This window comes from Cupressus sempervirens, chromosome 5 (genome assembly GCF_028749045.1).
Source record: "Cupressus sempervirens isolate cs-2001-9-10 chromosome 5, ASM2874904v1, whole genome shotgun sequence".
NCBI classification, from domain to species: domain Eukaryota; kingdom Viridiplantae; phylum Streptophyta; class Pinopsida; order Cupressales; family Cupressaceae; genus Cupressus; species Cupressus sempervirens.
The window spans coordinates 694513285-694532278 of NC_143122.1; the positions used below are offsets into that span (position 1 = coordinate 694513285).

An 18994-nucleotide genomic window follows, 5' to 3' on the forward strand; every position below is an offset into this window, starting at 1 on the left:
ATTATCACTCATAAATATTTTCATGGTGCTGATCCTTGCTCTGTTTCTGCACTTCCTCTTGAAGGTCGTGGCTCAATGGTTTGGCATACTTTGAAGACAGGTGCGATGTTGGTGAAGAGGGGTCTGTTTTGGATATGTAAAGGAGGTTCTCAGGCTTTGTTTTGGTCTGATGCTTGGGATGGATTCCCTTCCATTTTATCCATATTCCCTCATCTTCAGCCTCTTTGTGACTCTTTTCTTACCACTGGATGGGATAAAGTGGCTCATTACAAGACTCCTTATCAATTGGGACCTATTGTTGGTTATAGATGGAAGCATTCCTCTGATTGGCCTCCTGGAGGTACAAACATGGATCATCAGGAGCTTTCTCAAATTCTGGCCTCTAGAGAGTGTTCCTCTTTGCTTGGTCCAGATGTATTGGCTTGGGGCGGTACCTTGTCTGGTAAATATCATGTCTCTGCTGGGTATCAGGAGATAACTAGACAATTATTTGGGGATGCTGAGGTCCCTTGGTGGAAGCAAGTTTGGAATAAAGTTTCTTGGTCCAAGTGCAATTTTTTTATGTGGCTAGTGGCTCACAATCAGTGTCTTACCTGGGATAATCTTTGTAAACGTGGATTTCAGGGCCCCTCTTATTGTGTTTTGTGTGGTAATGGAGAGGAGTCTATCTCCCATCTGTTCTTCCATTGCTCCTATTCTACTCAGATATGGCACCTTTGGTGGAGCGCTTGGGGTTGCTCTTGTCAGCATGCTTCCTCTTTGCCTGAGTTTTGGGCTTGCTTGGGTAGTGCTCCCTCCAAGTCTTCTTCTCTCCATGCTGCTTGGATTGTTGGCCCATCTTTCATGCTTTGGCATATCTGGTTGGAGAGGAATCGTCGCATATTCCAAGATGTTCAGCTTGGTGTTTTGCATCTTTGGTGGAAAATATCACATTCTCTCCAAGAAACTATTCTTGTGAAGTGTGAGCCTGATGGGGGTATGGATTCGGTTGATCTTGCTATCTGTAATTGCCTCAATTTTCATTTGCAGGATGGGGTTGTAGTTCATAGGTTTCCTTCTATGTCCAGGCAGCTTCACCATTAGAGGAAGGGTCGGGTTAATCGGGATGAGCACTGGACTCCTCCTCCCTATGGAGTTCTGAAAATTAACACTGACAGTTCTTCTCATGGGAATCCTGGTCTGGCTGGTATTGGTGGAGTGGCTCGTTGTAGTTTTGGGAATGTTAAATTTTTCTTCTCAATTCATAAGGGTGATTATACTAACAATCTCATGGAAGCTCAGGCTATTTTATATGCTGTGGAACAGTGTTGCCTGTGGGGATGGAGTAAGATTATTTGTGAGTCTGATTCCCAGGTGGTGGTGAACATGCTTTCTTCGCAAGAGCTTGAGGATGTTAGTTGGCAGTTGGCCACTATTGTTAAGAAAATTCTTTTCTTCTCTTCCTCTTTTCAGTTCATTAGGTTCAAGTATATTCTGTGAGAATGGAATAGACCTGCTGATTGTCTAGCCAAATGGGCTTCTAGTCATGATCCGGGTTGGAATATTAGGGATAGGAGGAAACTGTCCTTTGAGATGGTGCAAGAATTTGATGATCTTGTTGCTCAGGATCGAGCTCCTTGTTGATCTCTCCTTGTTGTATTCCTTTCTGTCTTAATAAATTTTTACCCCTCTTTTTGCAAAAAATGTTAATGGGGAATTTAGAGTGATGTTGGGGGGGGGGGGGGGAGGGGCCAAATGAGCTTCCACCTTCACGTGGTTAGCCCTGTTAAGTAGAGAATATTTAACTATTCTCGAAACCAAGTGAAGCTCAAACTTTAAAGATAAGCTTATAGTTAATAGTGAGAACCAATTAGCAAGTCGAAATAAAGTTCTTCGTTACAGGTACCTTTTTAGTTTTTAAAGCATGATATCATGTTTTAATATTGTATATTTTTTTCTCTTAAGTTAAATTATTCTTTTACTATAACAACATAATTTATGACCATTTTAGTAACTATTCTAACATCGCTTTATGACAAATCCTATTTTGGCAAAGATGGCGATACATGGTGCTATCTATTCCTTGGGAGATTGGATTGCACAGGTCTGTATCTCAACATCAACATGGCAAATGGTATGAAATTGCACTTTCCTTAGTCAAATTCAAAAATAAGAAATGATAGTCCCTCCTCATACAATTGAATTTTAATAGGAATGTTGAGAAAACAATAAAAATGTTGCTCCGTGAACAAAGTTGTTGTCTTGTAGGACGTGACAAGAAATAAGGGGTGTACGTATTAAAAAACATGACAATTATTGTAGCAGGTCAGACAAACTCTTTGTGCATTCACAACATTCTTTCTGGATTTGTTCTTGAAACCCAAGGTGTTTTTTTTCCCCTGTTTTTACTTCCTTTCTTTAATCTTTACATTATATTGCAGAGCCCCTTCTTGGAGATGAAACCAGCATTCATAATGATAAGTTGGCTGTTGAAGACACTCTTAATGACTTGGTTTTGGATGGCGGTTTTGTGACACCAGAAAGTAACACATTCGGCCATGCTTTCAGGTGATATTTTTTTTGCAATCTCCATGGCTACTTCATTTTGGATTAATCATAAATATCAAAAACATTATTCATATTGCACTATAATCTTTGATCCTTACAGAGATTATGAAAAGGAAAGCGAGAGGAAAAAAAGTGTTGAAGAGTAACTTTCATAAAAACATTTTTTCTCAAACAGATGTTTTGAAAGATTAGAACTATACACTCAATATTGGAAAAAGATTTTAAGATCTCTTGTTTGTCATAAAAAAGAACAAAAAATTGGGTCTGCTTTACTAACTTATCCAATGCCTTAGGGCATTCAATTAGAAACTTCAAAATTAGATTTTTAGAGACAACTCTTGAATTCAAATAGTAAAGCTTATATGATCAACATATTGAAAAGTATGAGATATTAAAAGTTTGCTGTCCTAAAATGTCTTATTACTCACTGCTAATATTTGGTAGCATCTTCTTATCTTCTTCATTTGTACAAATTGTTTCATTACACTCTATTTTATTATAAATGATTATCTATGCTAGGATGATTTGGGTTATAGAGTTTTTAAAAATGTGGTGTTTTTGGCAGGTTTGGCAAGATTTTTGTGTCGCATGTGTTTGGACAGCCCACAATTGTATTTTGTGATTTCGATTTCAGTTTGTATGTTCTGCAGAATGAGGATCGGTTGTTTCAGAGCAGCTACCCCAAGTCAGTAAATAGTATTCTTGGCAAGTTTTCTGTGCTCATCACTGAGGGTGATGCACATAAGAGAATGCAATCTCTGGTAGTTAATATGATCAATACTGCTAAGAAAAGTGCCAGTTTTTTAGAAGATATTGAGTGGCATGCACTCTATGTCTTTGATCAATGGAACCATCAACAGGACATACTTTTCTCTAAGGAGGCTAAAAAGGTATGTTTTTCAAACTTCCAATTTGTGCTTTCCTTTAGAGGGGTCTTTTAGAGGATGAGTTACCAAAGAATACTCACCCGAGATCTTTTTGTTTCTATGGTAAGCAAGATCCTACTAGGTTTTCTAGATTATCAATACTGGTATAAGCTTTCTCATGTCAATCATAGTTTATGTACATATTTGTTGTACTGTTGTTAGGCTAGAAGTAGTAATATTCTAATACATTTATATTTTTACTATATTATAATCTTGTTCTCTACTACAATCAGTTATGGTAATTGCAAGGATTTCTAGAGAGGGAGAGGGAGAGGGAGTGTAGTAATGGTAGGTTTGAACTACAGAGTTTGCTAACTGGTAAAATTACTTCCTCTCATTAATTTATTTGAATTGAACTACATTGCATTATGTATATTATTATTATTACATGGGGGAATCCCTTTTAAAGCCCATGATGGCTAGTAAAGTCAAGGATTCTTGAAGGATAGCCTGTACCAAAAGTTAAATTGTGCAACCATAATTTTAGTAAGAGATTTTTTCATTGAAACAGATGCAATGTCTTTGACCTAGTTCTCATACAGAAGGAGGAGGACTATAAAATAGATGCATCTTTAACTTAGTTCTCATGAAAGAGTTGGATTGTAATGTAAAGTGGTAGTAGAAAGTTTAAGCCTAATGTTCTAATAGGTAAACTCTATTGAAATCAAGAATATCATAACTTCTTATGCCATACAAGGAATAATATGCTCTTCACTATTTGCAGTATAGTATGACATGAACTAGCTCTCTTAGTCCTCCTGGAAAGCTCTGGTTAATCTCTAAAATAACCAATCAAAATGTTATTAAGCCATTTATTAAAACATTTAAGTTCAAAATAGTTCTCTAAGATCTAATGTCTTTTAACATTAAAAAAACTATTTTGAAAGTTCATCTCCTATTTCTAGCAGGGTCGCCATGATCATTATTTGCCATGCCTCCTTTGTTTGTGAAACCATATTTAAGAACCCAATCTCACCGCAGGTAATGGATGGATAAGTCTTTAAAAAATTAAACAGAACATTCAGCTTGTAATGATCACTGATAAAATAATTTCTATGAAATATATATATATATATATATATATAGAGAGAGAGAGAGAGAGAGAGAGAGAGAGAGAGAGAGAGAGAGAGAGAGAGAGAGAGAGAGAGAGAGAGAGAGAGAGAGAGAGAAGAACTGCATCTTATTTGGATATTCATTTTGTGGCTGGGAAGGCTTGTGGAAAGCAAAATTTTCTGTTTGTTTTACATGAAACAAAGTGGGTTGTCTTAATTATCAATTATTTAGGGTAATAGGGTAAAATGTGCATCAAGTCTTGTCAAAGAGGCATCACCGGCATAAGATATTTTGGTGTGAAGATAAGGGGAAGTCAGCTATCTCCACATCACACAAAAGGATTATATTGAAATTTGTAACAGGCCACTACCAAAACAAACTCTGCACATCTTGGCAAGAGATTTCATGGAAATTTAGAAGTTTAGAATTGAAATTTGAAAATAGAATATTTTATGGAAGGATTCACATGACTAATAAGATGATAAAAAGAGAGCTTTTCTGGCAAGTTTATAGCTATACTAGAATTGCACATAATGGTTTATAACTACAATGGAGTCTTAAATTTAATGCAGACTCATAGAGTAAATATTGTACAATCTTGTACAATGGAGCCTGGCATTAAAATTAGTCCAAGAAGAAAAGAATAGGGAGCTATAGAAGTGCAGCTCTTGGGATTGACAGTAACCTTCACAACAATGCTATCAATAAAGAGCCAGGATAATCCAAGTTTATCATAGGAATCATAATTTGCAACATTTCAACTCTTAGAAACTACCGAAAAGACATATAAGCAAAATGGATTGTTCACACAAAATGATGGCATAAGATGTATGCTGAATTGTGTACTTAAAATAAAAGTAATATTATGCTCAGATGTACACAATTTATTTTTATATAGTAGTCTATGAAATTACCACCTTCAAACCAATATTAGGGGTTTAATCAAAATAAAATTACAACTACTCATAGACTAGTCATTGATAGATGCCAGATAGATAGGAATCTATCAGAGGTATTTAATTTTGAAAAAGTAAAACTTACCTCATATTTGGTACTATGTAATAGGTTTTGTTGTAAAATGCGCACAGTTGATTCCATAAGCAAGTTTGCGGTTTCAACTATTTTAGAGTGTATGGATAATAATTTGTTGGTTTGAAATCGGCTTGACATACTTTACCTTTTATATATTGATTGAAGTGCAACTGCTCATCTGACCATGCTAAATAAAACATTAACATGGTCAAATGTGCATCAAAATGTGCTGCCATGTTTTATATCACAAGTTTAGACTCTAGAAAGGGGAGGTGACTTCTGCCAGTCAAAACAATCGAAGATATGCCTCAAGCTCTGTCATTCAAGATAGTTTGGAAAGATGAGATTGTTTGTAATTAGATCTTAAGAATAATGAAGCGTAGTCTTCAAAGCATGTGACTAAATGTTTCATCAGCTTCACCAATGAATGCCATAAAAATGGAGTAGAAAAGAAGGCATATGCTGCCACCGATACTACCCATACTATTCCATCATTGTAAAGAGGAAACACCATGAAAAGTAGTGCTCCAAACACTACAATCTATATGGTAATAACAACCAAAACATGGATATGGAATTTGTTCATCATGACAAGAAGAAGGGACAAAGAACCTAGTAAGTAAATCCCCCACCCTATTAATGGATAAATTGTTTTTGGAACAAGGACTAATGGAATCAAATAACTTGCAGCTATACAAAAATGAATTAGTTTCTTTAGTAACACTGAATGCAGAGAGTAGCTCAGTACAAATTTTTGGCAGCAAAGATTGGATGAAGAGAGTTGTGTCTTGAAGCTTTTCCCACTAAATAGTGCTATTATGGTTGTTACCAAGTAGAACACCGACTATGCTACTGAATGGGTATCTCCTCATCACAGTTGTCACATAAGGAAATTATTCATTAGGGAAACATGATTTTGGATATTTTTTGATGATGTTTGTGATTGTGGTGTTTCTCAGATGTTGAGCATGGCTGCAGTTGTGCAATTGGCGTTTCAGAGTATTGGTGTGGTTTATGGGGACATAGGAACATCACCACTTTATGTGTATGCGAGTACTTTTCCTAATGACATCAAACATCCTGATGACGTTCTTGGGGCTTTGTCTTTGATCATATATTCTCTCACTCTTTTGCCCATCATCAAATATGTCTTCATTGTATTGTGGGCCAATGATAATGAAGATGGTAAGATTATAACAGCTCTAGTTTCACTTTGTTTTTAGGTCAAAGTTTGATCTTTTTGATGTGAAAACATGTGTTCTAAGTTTAAAGGGACGGTTTCTTTTGCAGGTGGAATGTTTGCTCTTTATTCTTTGATTTGTTGCCATGCAAATGTCAGCATGATACCCAATCACCAGGAAGAAGACATGAAACTCTCCTCATATACACTTGAAGTTGCAGGTAGATAGCCCAATAGAGCCATTAGGATAAAGGAAGCTCTTGAACAAAGTAACTTTGCCAAGAGATGTTTGTTAATACTAGCCCTTATGGGGACGTGTATGGTTATAGGAGATGGCATCCTCACCCCTTGCATCTCTGGTACATATTATTGTTTTTACAATATGTAATGCTTTTTTTTGTTATTTTTCAATATATTGTATGCTTTTTATATCAATGTTTCAATAGTGTAATCTATTATCATATGTTAGAAATCAAATGATCTCAAAGTCTACTTAATTCACAATAAATCCCTTAGATTGTACAAAATTTGTTAACTTTTCCCTTTCATTTCTTCAAGTAGTTTCACTAACACTTAATTTGTTGATATATTTTAGTTCTTTCAACAGTGGAGGGAATCAAAAGGGTGGACAAGTCGCTCAACCAAGGTGAGTTTTCGGCATTTTCTCACATTATAATATTTGAGATGGGTAGGAAGAGTGGGTCATTTATTGAAATAGGAAGCACCCAACGTATAAATTTGGTGTGTAAAAGTTAATTGTATATTGGTGCATCCTAGACATTAGACAAATTGGATAACAATTGCTCATACCTTCCAAAAGTATCTAACTTTACACAAAAAACTAAAATAGAGTCCATTTCATTGGTCGAAGTGATTTGAACAACAAAATTCGTGGGGTTGCAGGGGAGGAGGAAATGAAGCTAAAACACAATTCCTTAACAAAAGAAAACCAAAATAGAGTACTTTTCATTCGTAGAAGTGAATTGAAAAACAAGATTTGGTGGGTTGCAGGGGAAGAGAAAAATGAAGCTAAAACACAATTCCTTAACAAAAGAAGATCAATGATATGAATTTGTGCGAGAGTATGAATGGAAAATAAAAAAATTGCTGACCCATTGATTTGATCAGGTGCTTTAAAGGTCACTGGTGCTCTTGAATATTTTCCACATTATGAACAACACTAGAGTTCAAGAAAAATGACTGATTCACCAAGCTTTGGAATGGCCAAATCAGACACTTCAATGCCTCAGTCTGAGCAAAGAAATAAATAAACAAACTATGCTTAAGCTTTTACTATTTCAAACATAGATTACAATATAGACAATTAATGTTGTTCTCGTTGAGATTTTTCCAAACTATTTCAATAGTATTCTACACATGTTGCTATCTTTATTTCACAATATCTCATTCATCGCTTTTAGGGGCAGTTGGTCTTATCTACATTTTATACTAATTCTTCCACGCCCTACGTAGATAGCATCTAGATTAATAGCAATTGTAAACCTGACCTCCACCACATGAAAATATGATGAATACACTTTTTTTTTTATTAATCAAAATGAGTTTTTGATGGGGTGATGTTTGAATATAACAATTATTTGACTATCTTAGGAAATAAACTTGACCTTACTTTAGGTTCGATAGGTACATTGAATTTAGAGGAACAATGCAGGATGATTTGTATGTGTACAAAGATTAAAAAATAGTCATTTAGAAGTTATCTTGGAGAATTAAATATTGTTGTTCTAATAAAAGAATGATTACGCAGAGGTGATGTTAGATAATTACTTTAGGTTGTTTCAACAATAGTTTCAATAGAGCCTCACAACTCTTTCAATTAGATTAGGTGAGCAAGGAGTGCAAGATTAATGAAACATGGGCTATCTCTTTCCATTATCAACATCTATGGATCTATATGTAATTAGTGGGCATACAAGTTATATTAGAGAATTACTTAATCTTGTTCCAATAAAAAAGTGATTACATAGATAAGATAAGATAAGATAAGATAATTTTATTAATGTCAACAAAAGACCACTATAGGTCTCAACAATAGTTCACTATAACTATTTCAAAAGTCTGTACAATACATATTTTTCTAATATTAGATAATTACTTTAGGTTGTCTCAACAATAGTTCACTATAACTATCTTAAAGGTGTGTACAATACATATTTTTCTAATATTCAATACATTTTCTTCTAACAACTATTATCAATACACTCAATACACAAGCACAAATGTCTTTACTTGCCTAGTACCAATAAGGCCTCACACAAGGAGTGCAAGATTATTGAAACATGGACTAACCCCTTCCACTATCAACATCTACAGACCTATATGTAATTAGTGGGCTTAATCTTAAGGAACTCTATAGTTACACATGCTTTTATTGGAGTTGTATTCAGATTGGTGATCTCCCCCCAAAAAACCCAATACCTAATCTATCAACTTTCTGAATAATGCGTCTACTAAATGTACCATTTATTCTCATAAGAGATGAATTTTTATGAATGACTACTAATAAAACATGCATCAATAAAATTCTCTCAGAAACTACTAGTTATATTCTGATATTAAGATTATAATTTATAAGCATTTTAACCTTTAATATTAAGTAGAATATTTCTATTTATTTCTAAATTTTAATATTATAATTTTAAGAAAGGTAACCTTTGTTGCTTAATGTAGTTTACACTCAATCTAATGCTGGAGCAGTTGGTAAGTTTAACGCCAGGGAGTCTGCAATCATCTCAAATTTTTAGCGATTTAATGACATTCATGAATGGGCTAGTTGCATTTCCTCTCAACATCCCTGGTACAGATTATACAAAAGCTCTCAAGGTAATGTGTAAATGCTCTTTTTAGAGTGTTAAATGCATTAGGTCAAATCAATGTTTTTCAATTAGCAAGCTTGGTGTGGATTTAAATGCATTAAATTATCAATGTTTTTCAATTTGCAAGGTTAGTCAAGCGTTATAATGAATGTTCTTGTGAGATCTATTAGATTTCCACAATCCATGCTAATACTTTCAAATTTTTGGATTAGATTGTGATTAGAATGTTCTTGTTTCATGACAGTCAAGGTCCAGAATTCATGCTACTCTAAGAGTTATTATAAACCAAAGGAGAAACAGAAATGATGACGAGAGTTGAGATTTTCTAGATTCACTCATCAAAACTACAAATCTTTTGGATGAAGAGATATTGAATCTTATTATGGACCTTATCCTTGGTGGCTATGAAACGACATCTAACTTGATAGCATTAATTTTGAAGGTTCTAACTAAATGCCCTAAGGCATTGGAGCATTATTAAAGAAAACATCAAGGGATAATATTTGAATTGTGGATATTTGTAAATTATGTTGGTTTTAGACAGTTATAGTTATAGTTATATATGCGCTCTTATGATGATGTGATTGGGACTGTAAGTTTTTTTGTCACATTTATCTGTTTGAAAAATAGATGAAATTATTGGCTTTCATTCCTGATAAATAATTATTTCCTAATTTTATTCTTCCCTACAGGAACCAAAATTTAGACGCTGTGCCAATTATTGCGAAGGCTTTGCTCTCATAGGAGCCTTCTAAACTCCACAAAATTTGAGTTGTAAAGCATAATTGCTCAGTGGAAACATGATATCATGCACATTTCTTCCTCCTTCCCATTGTTTTGTATAAAATAAATCATTTGACGAACAAAACAATAGTGTGGAGGTAGAAATGTGCATGATACCTTGACTCTCATGCATCAAGCAATTATGCTTTATAATCAAGTTTTATGCAGTTTTGAACGCTCCTATGAGAGCAAAGCTTTAAAAAAAAAAAGGGACAGCGTGTCTCAATTGTGACATATCTTGGTCTCAATTGTGACATATCTTGGTCTCAATTGTGACACCAAACTGGCAAATTTTACGTCGTGAGTATGGCATCAGCGTAGATAACTAAGGGTTTGTGGTCGAAATTCAGACGCAAAATTGGGTAGGTTTACGTCGGAATTGAGACGACTTGCGCTTGCAAATGAGAAAATAACAGTTCAGGTTGGCTAGAGAAATCGACAAAATTCATGTCGATAAGTCCACGTTTATGAAGTCAAAATTGTGACTCGCAATGAATGTGGCGAGAAATCGACCAAATTTGTCCGACAACAACTTTGGTGGCTTTAAGGACCTACTCTTGTCGAAATTGAGACCTTTTCATGTCACAATTTAGCCCTAAATTTACTAGTGTCCATATGACAAGCACATAGACCTTGACACTACTATGAATAGCCCCCGTTGGTAGACAGTAAGTCACTACGCGACACTGCACCCCTCCTCCATTTCACGATCGGTGACTTAGCCAGAGTACAGTTAGCAAAGACACATAGCACTGCCACATCACACTTGTCATATGCCACATCAAATCCATAGATGCTAGTCAGTCCTGACATGTCAATAGTGTCCATACAGTCCATACACTGCTGATGTCAGTAGTGATGTCAACTAGGGGATGATTTTTGTTGACATCATCCAATCATTGTGGTAAAATTGACAATTGTCTAACCATCATTTCTAGGCCAAATTGAATTGCTACGATGACCATTTGGATGTCAAATTTAACCTCATAGTCTTCTCATTAGACCTTGCTCCAGATTCATTTTTGATTTGATAGTCTGACTTTGGGAGGCCATATCTCAGTTATCCGAGCTCCAAATCAGGTGCAATTTTTTTGATTTTGGCTATAATTTCCTAAAAATTTTAGTGGTGCTACTCTTTTCTAGTTTTGGTGCATGGATTTGTTAGAAATTGTAGTTTTTGGTGATTGCACCTATCTAATTCTACATTTTGCAACTTCAATTGCTCCGTACCGGCTCATCTGGGCTCCAAATTAGGTTCTATTTTTTTTTAAAGTGCACAATTTATTGTCTAATTTCTAGATCTGCAATTAGATTGTAGGGTTGTGTGGATAAAAGTGTCACTTTCAGAAATAGGGCCTTTCTTTGGTTTGTATTGCTTTAGAATTGTTGTACATTGTAAAGTTCTAGATTTGTACTACAAAAGGAGGTTGTAAATAGCAAAATTAGAGGTCCACTAAGGCCAAAATTGGCAAGTTGCTATTGTAAATATACTAAGTATAAAGTGCCAAAATTTTTCATTTGGGGGTTTTTTTTTGATTGAGTGAAAAGGGGGGGTGTCTCTTGGTGTTGTGTTCCTCTTTTGCTATTGTTATCTTTCATTTCTTACATCATGGAAAATCTTAAGTTTCCAAAATTAACACCACATAACTATACCACATGGTCTATTCAAATGTGGTGTCAATTAATGCATAATGAAGTTTCTTAATATGTAGATGGTACCTTCCTAAACCAACAAGTGATCAAGTATCTAAAAGTGATATTACTACTTGGGAATAGGCAGATAGGAAAGCCCTAGGTGATGTTAGAATGGGGGTTGAAGACAATATCCTTTATCAGATCCAAAAGTATAATACATCCAAGGAAACTTGGGATGCCCTCAAAAACCTATATGGTAAAGTGACTGAGGAGGATGTTTGCAAAATTGAAGATAAGCTTGTCTCCCTAGATCCTAAGACATTTGATTCTATACATGATTCTATTATTAAGGTGGATGAATTAAGAACAAAGCTTGATGATTATGGTAATCCTATTAAAGATGACATGTTGATCTATCTCATTCATAATAAGCTGCCATCTGAGTACTCCACATTTGTTTCTTCTTACAATACCACAAAGACTACATTAGGGGTTGCTTATGAGAAAATCACTTTTGATGGTTACGCTCAATTGTTAGACGATGAAGAAAAGAAGTTACAATCAATGGGAATTCTCAAGTCATCTAAGTCTAAGGCATTGGTGGCTAATAATGAGGGTTCTCAAAATTCAGCTAGTTAAAGTTCAAATAAAGGAAAGGGCAAAAAGAAGTGGAAGAATAACAAACAAGAGGATACAAAAAAGGCAAGATCAACATGAAATCAACAAGGCAAGTATTTCTCAAATACAAAAAAAGGGGGACACTAATCGGGAGAAGAAAAAGTGTGCCTATTGTAAGAAGATGGGTCATCATGAACATGAGTGTTATCACAAACATATTGATAAGTTGAAGAACATCATAAAGAAACACAAAGTTCCACTACCTAATGATTATAAGGAGAAATGATCTTCATCTTTAGATTCTAAGGGCAAAGGGCATGCTTTACTCACAAACATTGTTAGTCAAGGAGAATGGGTCATAGATTCAGGTGCCACACATCATATGGGTGCGTCAAAAAGAGATTTTTCTTCTATGACACATTTAGAGGTACCACACATCTTTATAGGTGATGACACTAAGGTGGAAGCCAAAGGAAAAGGTAAATTTGAGATGGACAATGGAGCGTTCAAGGATGTGTTAGTTTGTGGTGACTGATTAGGAAAGTACTATACATACTTCATAAATTCTTTGGGGTTTGAAGCATCACCCCAACATTTTTTTTTGGGTCATGGCTGACATTATGGCTAACATATGGCTGACATGTTATAACCCTAAAGAAACATAAAATTACTTGTATAAAAGGGCTTAGGGTTAGATATTTTCATTAAGTGATGATGTGAAAGTTGGTTCTTGCAGCAACATTGAGCTGTAAGGGATTACAGATTGTAATCAAGTTGTAATCACTAGATCATAATAATATCAAACTTGCTTTTTAGTGGACGTAGCCCAAGGATTGGGTGAATCACGTTAAATTTTGGTGAATTGTGTTCTTTTTTGTGTGATCTATTATTTTCTGCTATTGGTTATATTTGCATGTAATTGTTATTTCTGTCTGTGGTTTAATCCTAACAGGATGTTCTATATGTTTCTAATCTTACCTCCAACCTTCTTTCAGTTTGCCAAATGACTCACTATGGAGGTGGAAATAAAGTTGAATTTCTTCTAGATTTAGTAGTAGTGAAAATCATTAAGGATGACTCTATGTTTTCAATTGGTGAAGCTAATCATGATTCAAGGATTTGCTCTTTCTCCTCCTTTGTGTCAAAATCAAATGCACAAGCCTTGTTATTAAATATAAATGCAGAGAGAAAACTGTGGCATGAGAGATTTGGACATCACAACTACAGATATCTTCAGCAGCTTAGCAACAAGAAAATGGTTAATGGTCTACCCCAAGTTTAGTTTTTAGAAGGTGGTTGTTCAGGTTTTTCACTTAGGAAACATCTAGAAAAATTGTATGAAAAGGGGAAGTCTTGGAGAGCACAATGTGTTCTTGAATTGGTTCATAGTGATGTGGTGGGCCCATTTCTAGTGTCATCATTTGGAAAGTCCTGCAATGTACTTTCCTTCATAGATGACTACTCTCACTTTACTTGGGTTTTCTTCATGGCACATAAGAGTGAAGTGTTTGAAAAAATTCTCAGCTTTAAGGCTCAAGTGGAAAAGCAGTAAAAAAAGCCATCAAATTTCTTCGAACAGATAATGGGGGGGAGTATGTGAACTCAAGACTAATAGAATTTTGCACTCAAGAAGGAATTAACCTTCAACACTCAATACCATACATGCCTCAATAGAATGGTGTTGTTGAAAGGAAAAATAGAACTCTCAAGGAGATGACCACTTACATGCTACAAAACAAGTCTCTTGATCAAATCTTTTGGGCTGAAGTAATGAATTGCACTAACTATATCCAAAATAGGAGTCCTCACAAAGATTTGGATAGTGTAACTCCTTTTGAAGCATGGAATAGCAAGAAACCTATGATTAAGCACTTCAGAGTCTTTGGTTGTCTAGCATGGGCACAAATACCTCCACAGAAATGCAAGGCATTGGAAGCTCAAAGCAAACCTTGCATCTTTGTTGGATATGCAGACTTACATAAAGCCTACAAGTTAATGGATCTAGAGATACATGATATATTCTATGAGAGGAGTGTTCATTTTGAAGAAAGTTGTCTGAGCTTTTCTTCTTCAACTCCTCCTTCTTTCTCCTTCATTGAAGAGAGTGATAGTGATACCAATGACTTGGAAGATGTGTGTCCCTAACCCACATAGAGGCATCAACCAGTTGAGAATAAGGATACTTCTAGTACATCTTCTTCCACTAGACTTAGATGGGCTAAGCAGGCATTAGATATGGCAGGACCATTGATAGGGAATCCTTCTGATACAAGGAGGACAAGATCACAACACAATTCACTCCTACATTCTTATGTTATAGTTATTTCAGATCCACAACCCTTCAAAGAAGCATCGGGTATTCTAGAATGGGATAAAGAAATGGAGGAAGAATATAACTCTCTTATGAAAAATGATAGATGGGACTTAGTATCTCTTCCTAAAGGAAGAAAATTGGTTTGATGTAAGTGGATCTATCAGACCAAATTTGTAGCAGATGGAAGTGTGGATAAACATAAGGCTCGACTTGTTGTAAAAGGTTTCTCTCAAGTACTTGGCATTGATTACATTGAGACCTTTGCACCAGTGGCAAAAATAAAATTTATTTGCTCAACATTAGCTATAGCAACAACTCAGGGATGGGTTGTTCATCAGATGGATGTGAAGAGTGCATTTTTGAATGGTGATCTATATGAGGAGATATATATGGAGTGGCCATAGGGATTCATATAGGATGCTACCTTGGTTTGCAAATTGAAGAATTCTATCTATGGACTTAAACAAGCTCCCAGAGCTTGGTACACCAAGATGGATTCCTTCCTTCTCTCCAAAGGCTTCACCAAATGTCATTTTGGTCCAAATGACTATATTCTTCAGAGGGATGATTCACATTTTCTCCTTGTGCTTTATGTGGATGACTTGATCATTATAATAAGTATTGCATCCATCATCTACATTGTTAAGGCTACTTTGTAGGATGGGTTTTTGATGATAGACTTGGGTTCACTATTTCCTTGGTATAGAGATACATCAGTCTTCATCATGGATCACACTATTACAACCCAAGTATGCTCTTGATCTTCTATCTTGATTTCATATGAGTGACTGCAAGGCTGCATCTACCACATTCCTTTCAGGTGTTAGTTAGAAAAAAAGTGTTCCTCTCCACTTGTTGATGCAACTCTATATAGATAGTCGGTGGGAAGCCTCATCTACTTGACACATATACACCTTGACGTCTCATTTTGTAGTTGGCATGGTTTCTTGCTTCATGCAAGAGCCACATGAACTTCATTGGAAGACAACCTACATCCAAGGTACACATATACATGGGATACACTATGCAACTAGTACAATACTTCAGTTAGTGGGTTATATAGACTCAGATTATGCAGGGGACCTTGATTCTCACAAGTCTACTTTAGGATATATGTTTCATCTTGGTTTTGGCCCCATTTATTGGTAGAGTAAAAATTAGAACAACATTTCTCTTTCATCGACTGAGGCTGAGTATCAAGGAGATGTTAATGCGGTGATAGAAGCTATTTGGTTGTAGCAGATCCTGAAGGAGTTTGGTTTTGATATTCCTAGACCCACCATAATATATTGTGATAATAAAAGTGCCACTGATATCTCAAAACATCTAGTTCAATATTAGTGGACAAAATAGATTGTGGTTCATATGCACTACATCAAAGAGCTAATTCATGAGTAGGTCATTGCACTACAGTATTGTCCTACTGAGCAGTAGGTAGCCAATATCTTCACCAAGCCCTTTACAAAGTTCAATTATCTTCATTTTTGAGATCTCTTGGGGGTGAGGTATTTTTCAATGGGGGGGTCACATGATCCTTCTCTTCTCTATTTTACATATCTCTCTTTTTGGGGGAGGGTTTTTCCCATGATCCCTCTTTCTCCATTTGTAGAGAGATTTCATTGCATTGTAAAAGATTGAATCTGTGCATGGGCACCTAACATGGCCTAATAGCCAGGACCCATTATGCATTTCATCATAGCTTTTGTGAGCTTAAGTGCATTCCCCTAAGTTGCACTTAAGGGGGGGTGTTAGTGTAAATACTTATTATTTACACATTTCTTAAGTTTACTTAGGTTAAATGCATTATTTTGTTATTTATTAGGTTAGACACCTAGGAGTTTGCATACTCATATGAGTTGTCATGTTGACAACATAGGAGTAAGCAACTCTAATTTAGCACATGGTGTCTATAACATCTCTACATGAGATACACCTTGTTATACTTATCCTCTCATTGATACACATATATTCATGCATAATGGAGGATGTGTGCTTAGTTGTCATGCTTATCTCCTAGTTCATTCTAGAGACACTCTAGATGCATCTTAGAGGCCTTTATATATAGGCACCCCTTGTACTATATAATTAATTCATTATTCATATTGATATTTTGGTCATACTCTGTTGGTCTATTTTGTGGTAGTTGTTGAGCTTATTGGTCTTAGGTGAATTTTTCCCTAAGGAAAATTCTTACATAATCATCGAGTGACCTACTATAGTTGTTGAGGATATATCAGAGGACACACATCTCCTCTCAGATGACAAATTTAACACACTTGTTATCTCACCTCTATTGGACATTCCATTTTAGGATTCTCATGCTTTCTCCTTTGAGCATCAAGTAGGACCACTTGCACCTTACATACATGGGTTTTATCATCCTTGTCCACTAAATTTTTTTCCTTTAGATTGGAGCCACATTGGTATGTTCATCAACATAGGAGTTTTTCCATTCTGGGGGGACTATGGAGTCTCTAACTTCTATCATGGAGGCTATCATTGAACTTATGATCTTGAGAGATTCTCTTGAGATGTTTCATTTGCGCACCCTTTTTCTTTCTCTTTTTGGAGTAGAGTTTTTTCCACTATGTTTTCTCTATTTCTCCATTTCATAGAGATTTCATTGTGATTGGGTACCTCATTAGGCCTTGTTGTCAGGACCCAAGTTTTCTTTCAACATTGCATTGTAGTTCCCTTGCTCTTTCTGCATTGTTTGTAGTTGCATTACTGCTCATCGGGGGTGTGTGTGTGTGTCTATTAGAGTAAAGCATTAATTTAATTTAATTTATTAAATGCTCTTTACACCCTTCTTAATATTTCTCTTTATGCATCTTTTGGATTCTCATTTAATAATTAATTAGTAATTATTAAAAAACATTTACCTTTTAGGTTACCCTTTTCAAGTTTTGATCTTCTTCTATAAGGATAGATCATTTGTAATTATCTTACATCTTTTTCATTTATGAATATACAATTTGTATATTTTTAAAGAAAACCCTTGCCTCTTATTGTCTTTTTCTTCTCTGTGACAAGTTTCTATATTCAGGTATTCAATGGGCTTTATAGATTTGTATTGCATATTATTCAAATCCTTCAGTCACAAGTATTGGTGTAATAATGTAAAAAAAAAAAGAAATTAATCAACAATTATAGAACATTAAATAAAAAAATGTAGATACTTGTTGGTGTAAATAATTATTTTACCATTTGCACTTAAATTTACTTAGGTTAATGCATTATTTTATTAGTCTGTATTATTTTATTATTTATTTAGGTGAGACACTTAGGAGTTTGTGTACTCTCATGAGTTACACAACTCTAATTATGCACATGGTGTCTACAACACTAGAGTTTGCATCATTCACTGAGTTGTCATGTTGACAACATAGTTATTCGTACTCCTAATTTAGCACATGTTGTCTACACCACTGATTTGCGTGCTACACCATTTTAGGCTTGTCTATTGGAAATGATTAAAATGATCATAAGAAAAGTTGTTGGAATAATATATGGAACTGGTAAAGAATGTCCTCAATCATTATTTTGTCATTGATGTCAAACTTGCTACTTGTAGGAATGACAATTGCTTTAGTGATCCAAATACTATCAATTAGTTGATTGTCAAGGAGGAGGCAATCAATAAGATGTAACTAGAACACCAAGAGAAAGGTTGAAGTTATGATGTTGTAATGAAGTACAAGGATCAGCTAAGCCATTGATGAAAAAAGTGTTTTTGATGACATACTATAAGATACAAAGAATGGGCACACTGAAACATACCAAAGATTTAAGGTTTTAAGCTAAGTCTTTTGTAAAGCTCAAACTAAGTTCATTAGAGAGAAGGAACCGAGAAAGCTAGTAAGAGCTGAGAAAATTCCTAGTTAATGCTGAGTAAAACTCAGATGCTCATAAACTTCAGATGCCGAGTAACTTTCAGATGCCGAGAAGAATCAAGTGCCGAGCAGAACCAAGTGCCGAGCAGAACCAAGTGTCGAGCAGGTATAGGTGCCGAGTAACAAAGAAGGTGTCGAGCACCAGTAACTCAATAATGTCGAGTTGCTGCATTATT

At 35.3% G+C, this 18994-nt stretch overlaps 1 protein-coding gene across 1 annotated transcript; it reads left to right on the forward strand.

The window, feature by feature from the left end:
* The first annotated feature begins 2285 nt into the window (after positions 1-2285).
* LOC149557882 (cytochrome P450 724B1-like) lies at positions 2286-9894 on the forward strand. The gene is made up of 5 exons (XM_089830489.1): positions 2286-2304; positions 2421-2547; positions 3113-3437; positions 9457-9582; positions 9820-9894. Exons 1-5 carry the CDS (start codon positions 2286-2288, stop codon positions 9892-9894), a joined length of 672 nt encoding a protein of 223 aa, XP_089686615.1.
* Positions 9895-18994: the final 9100 nt, after the last annotated feature.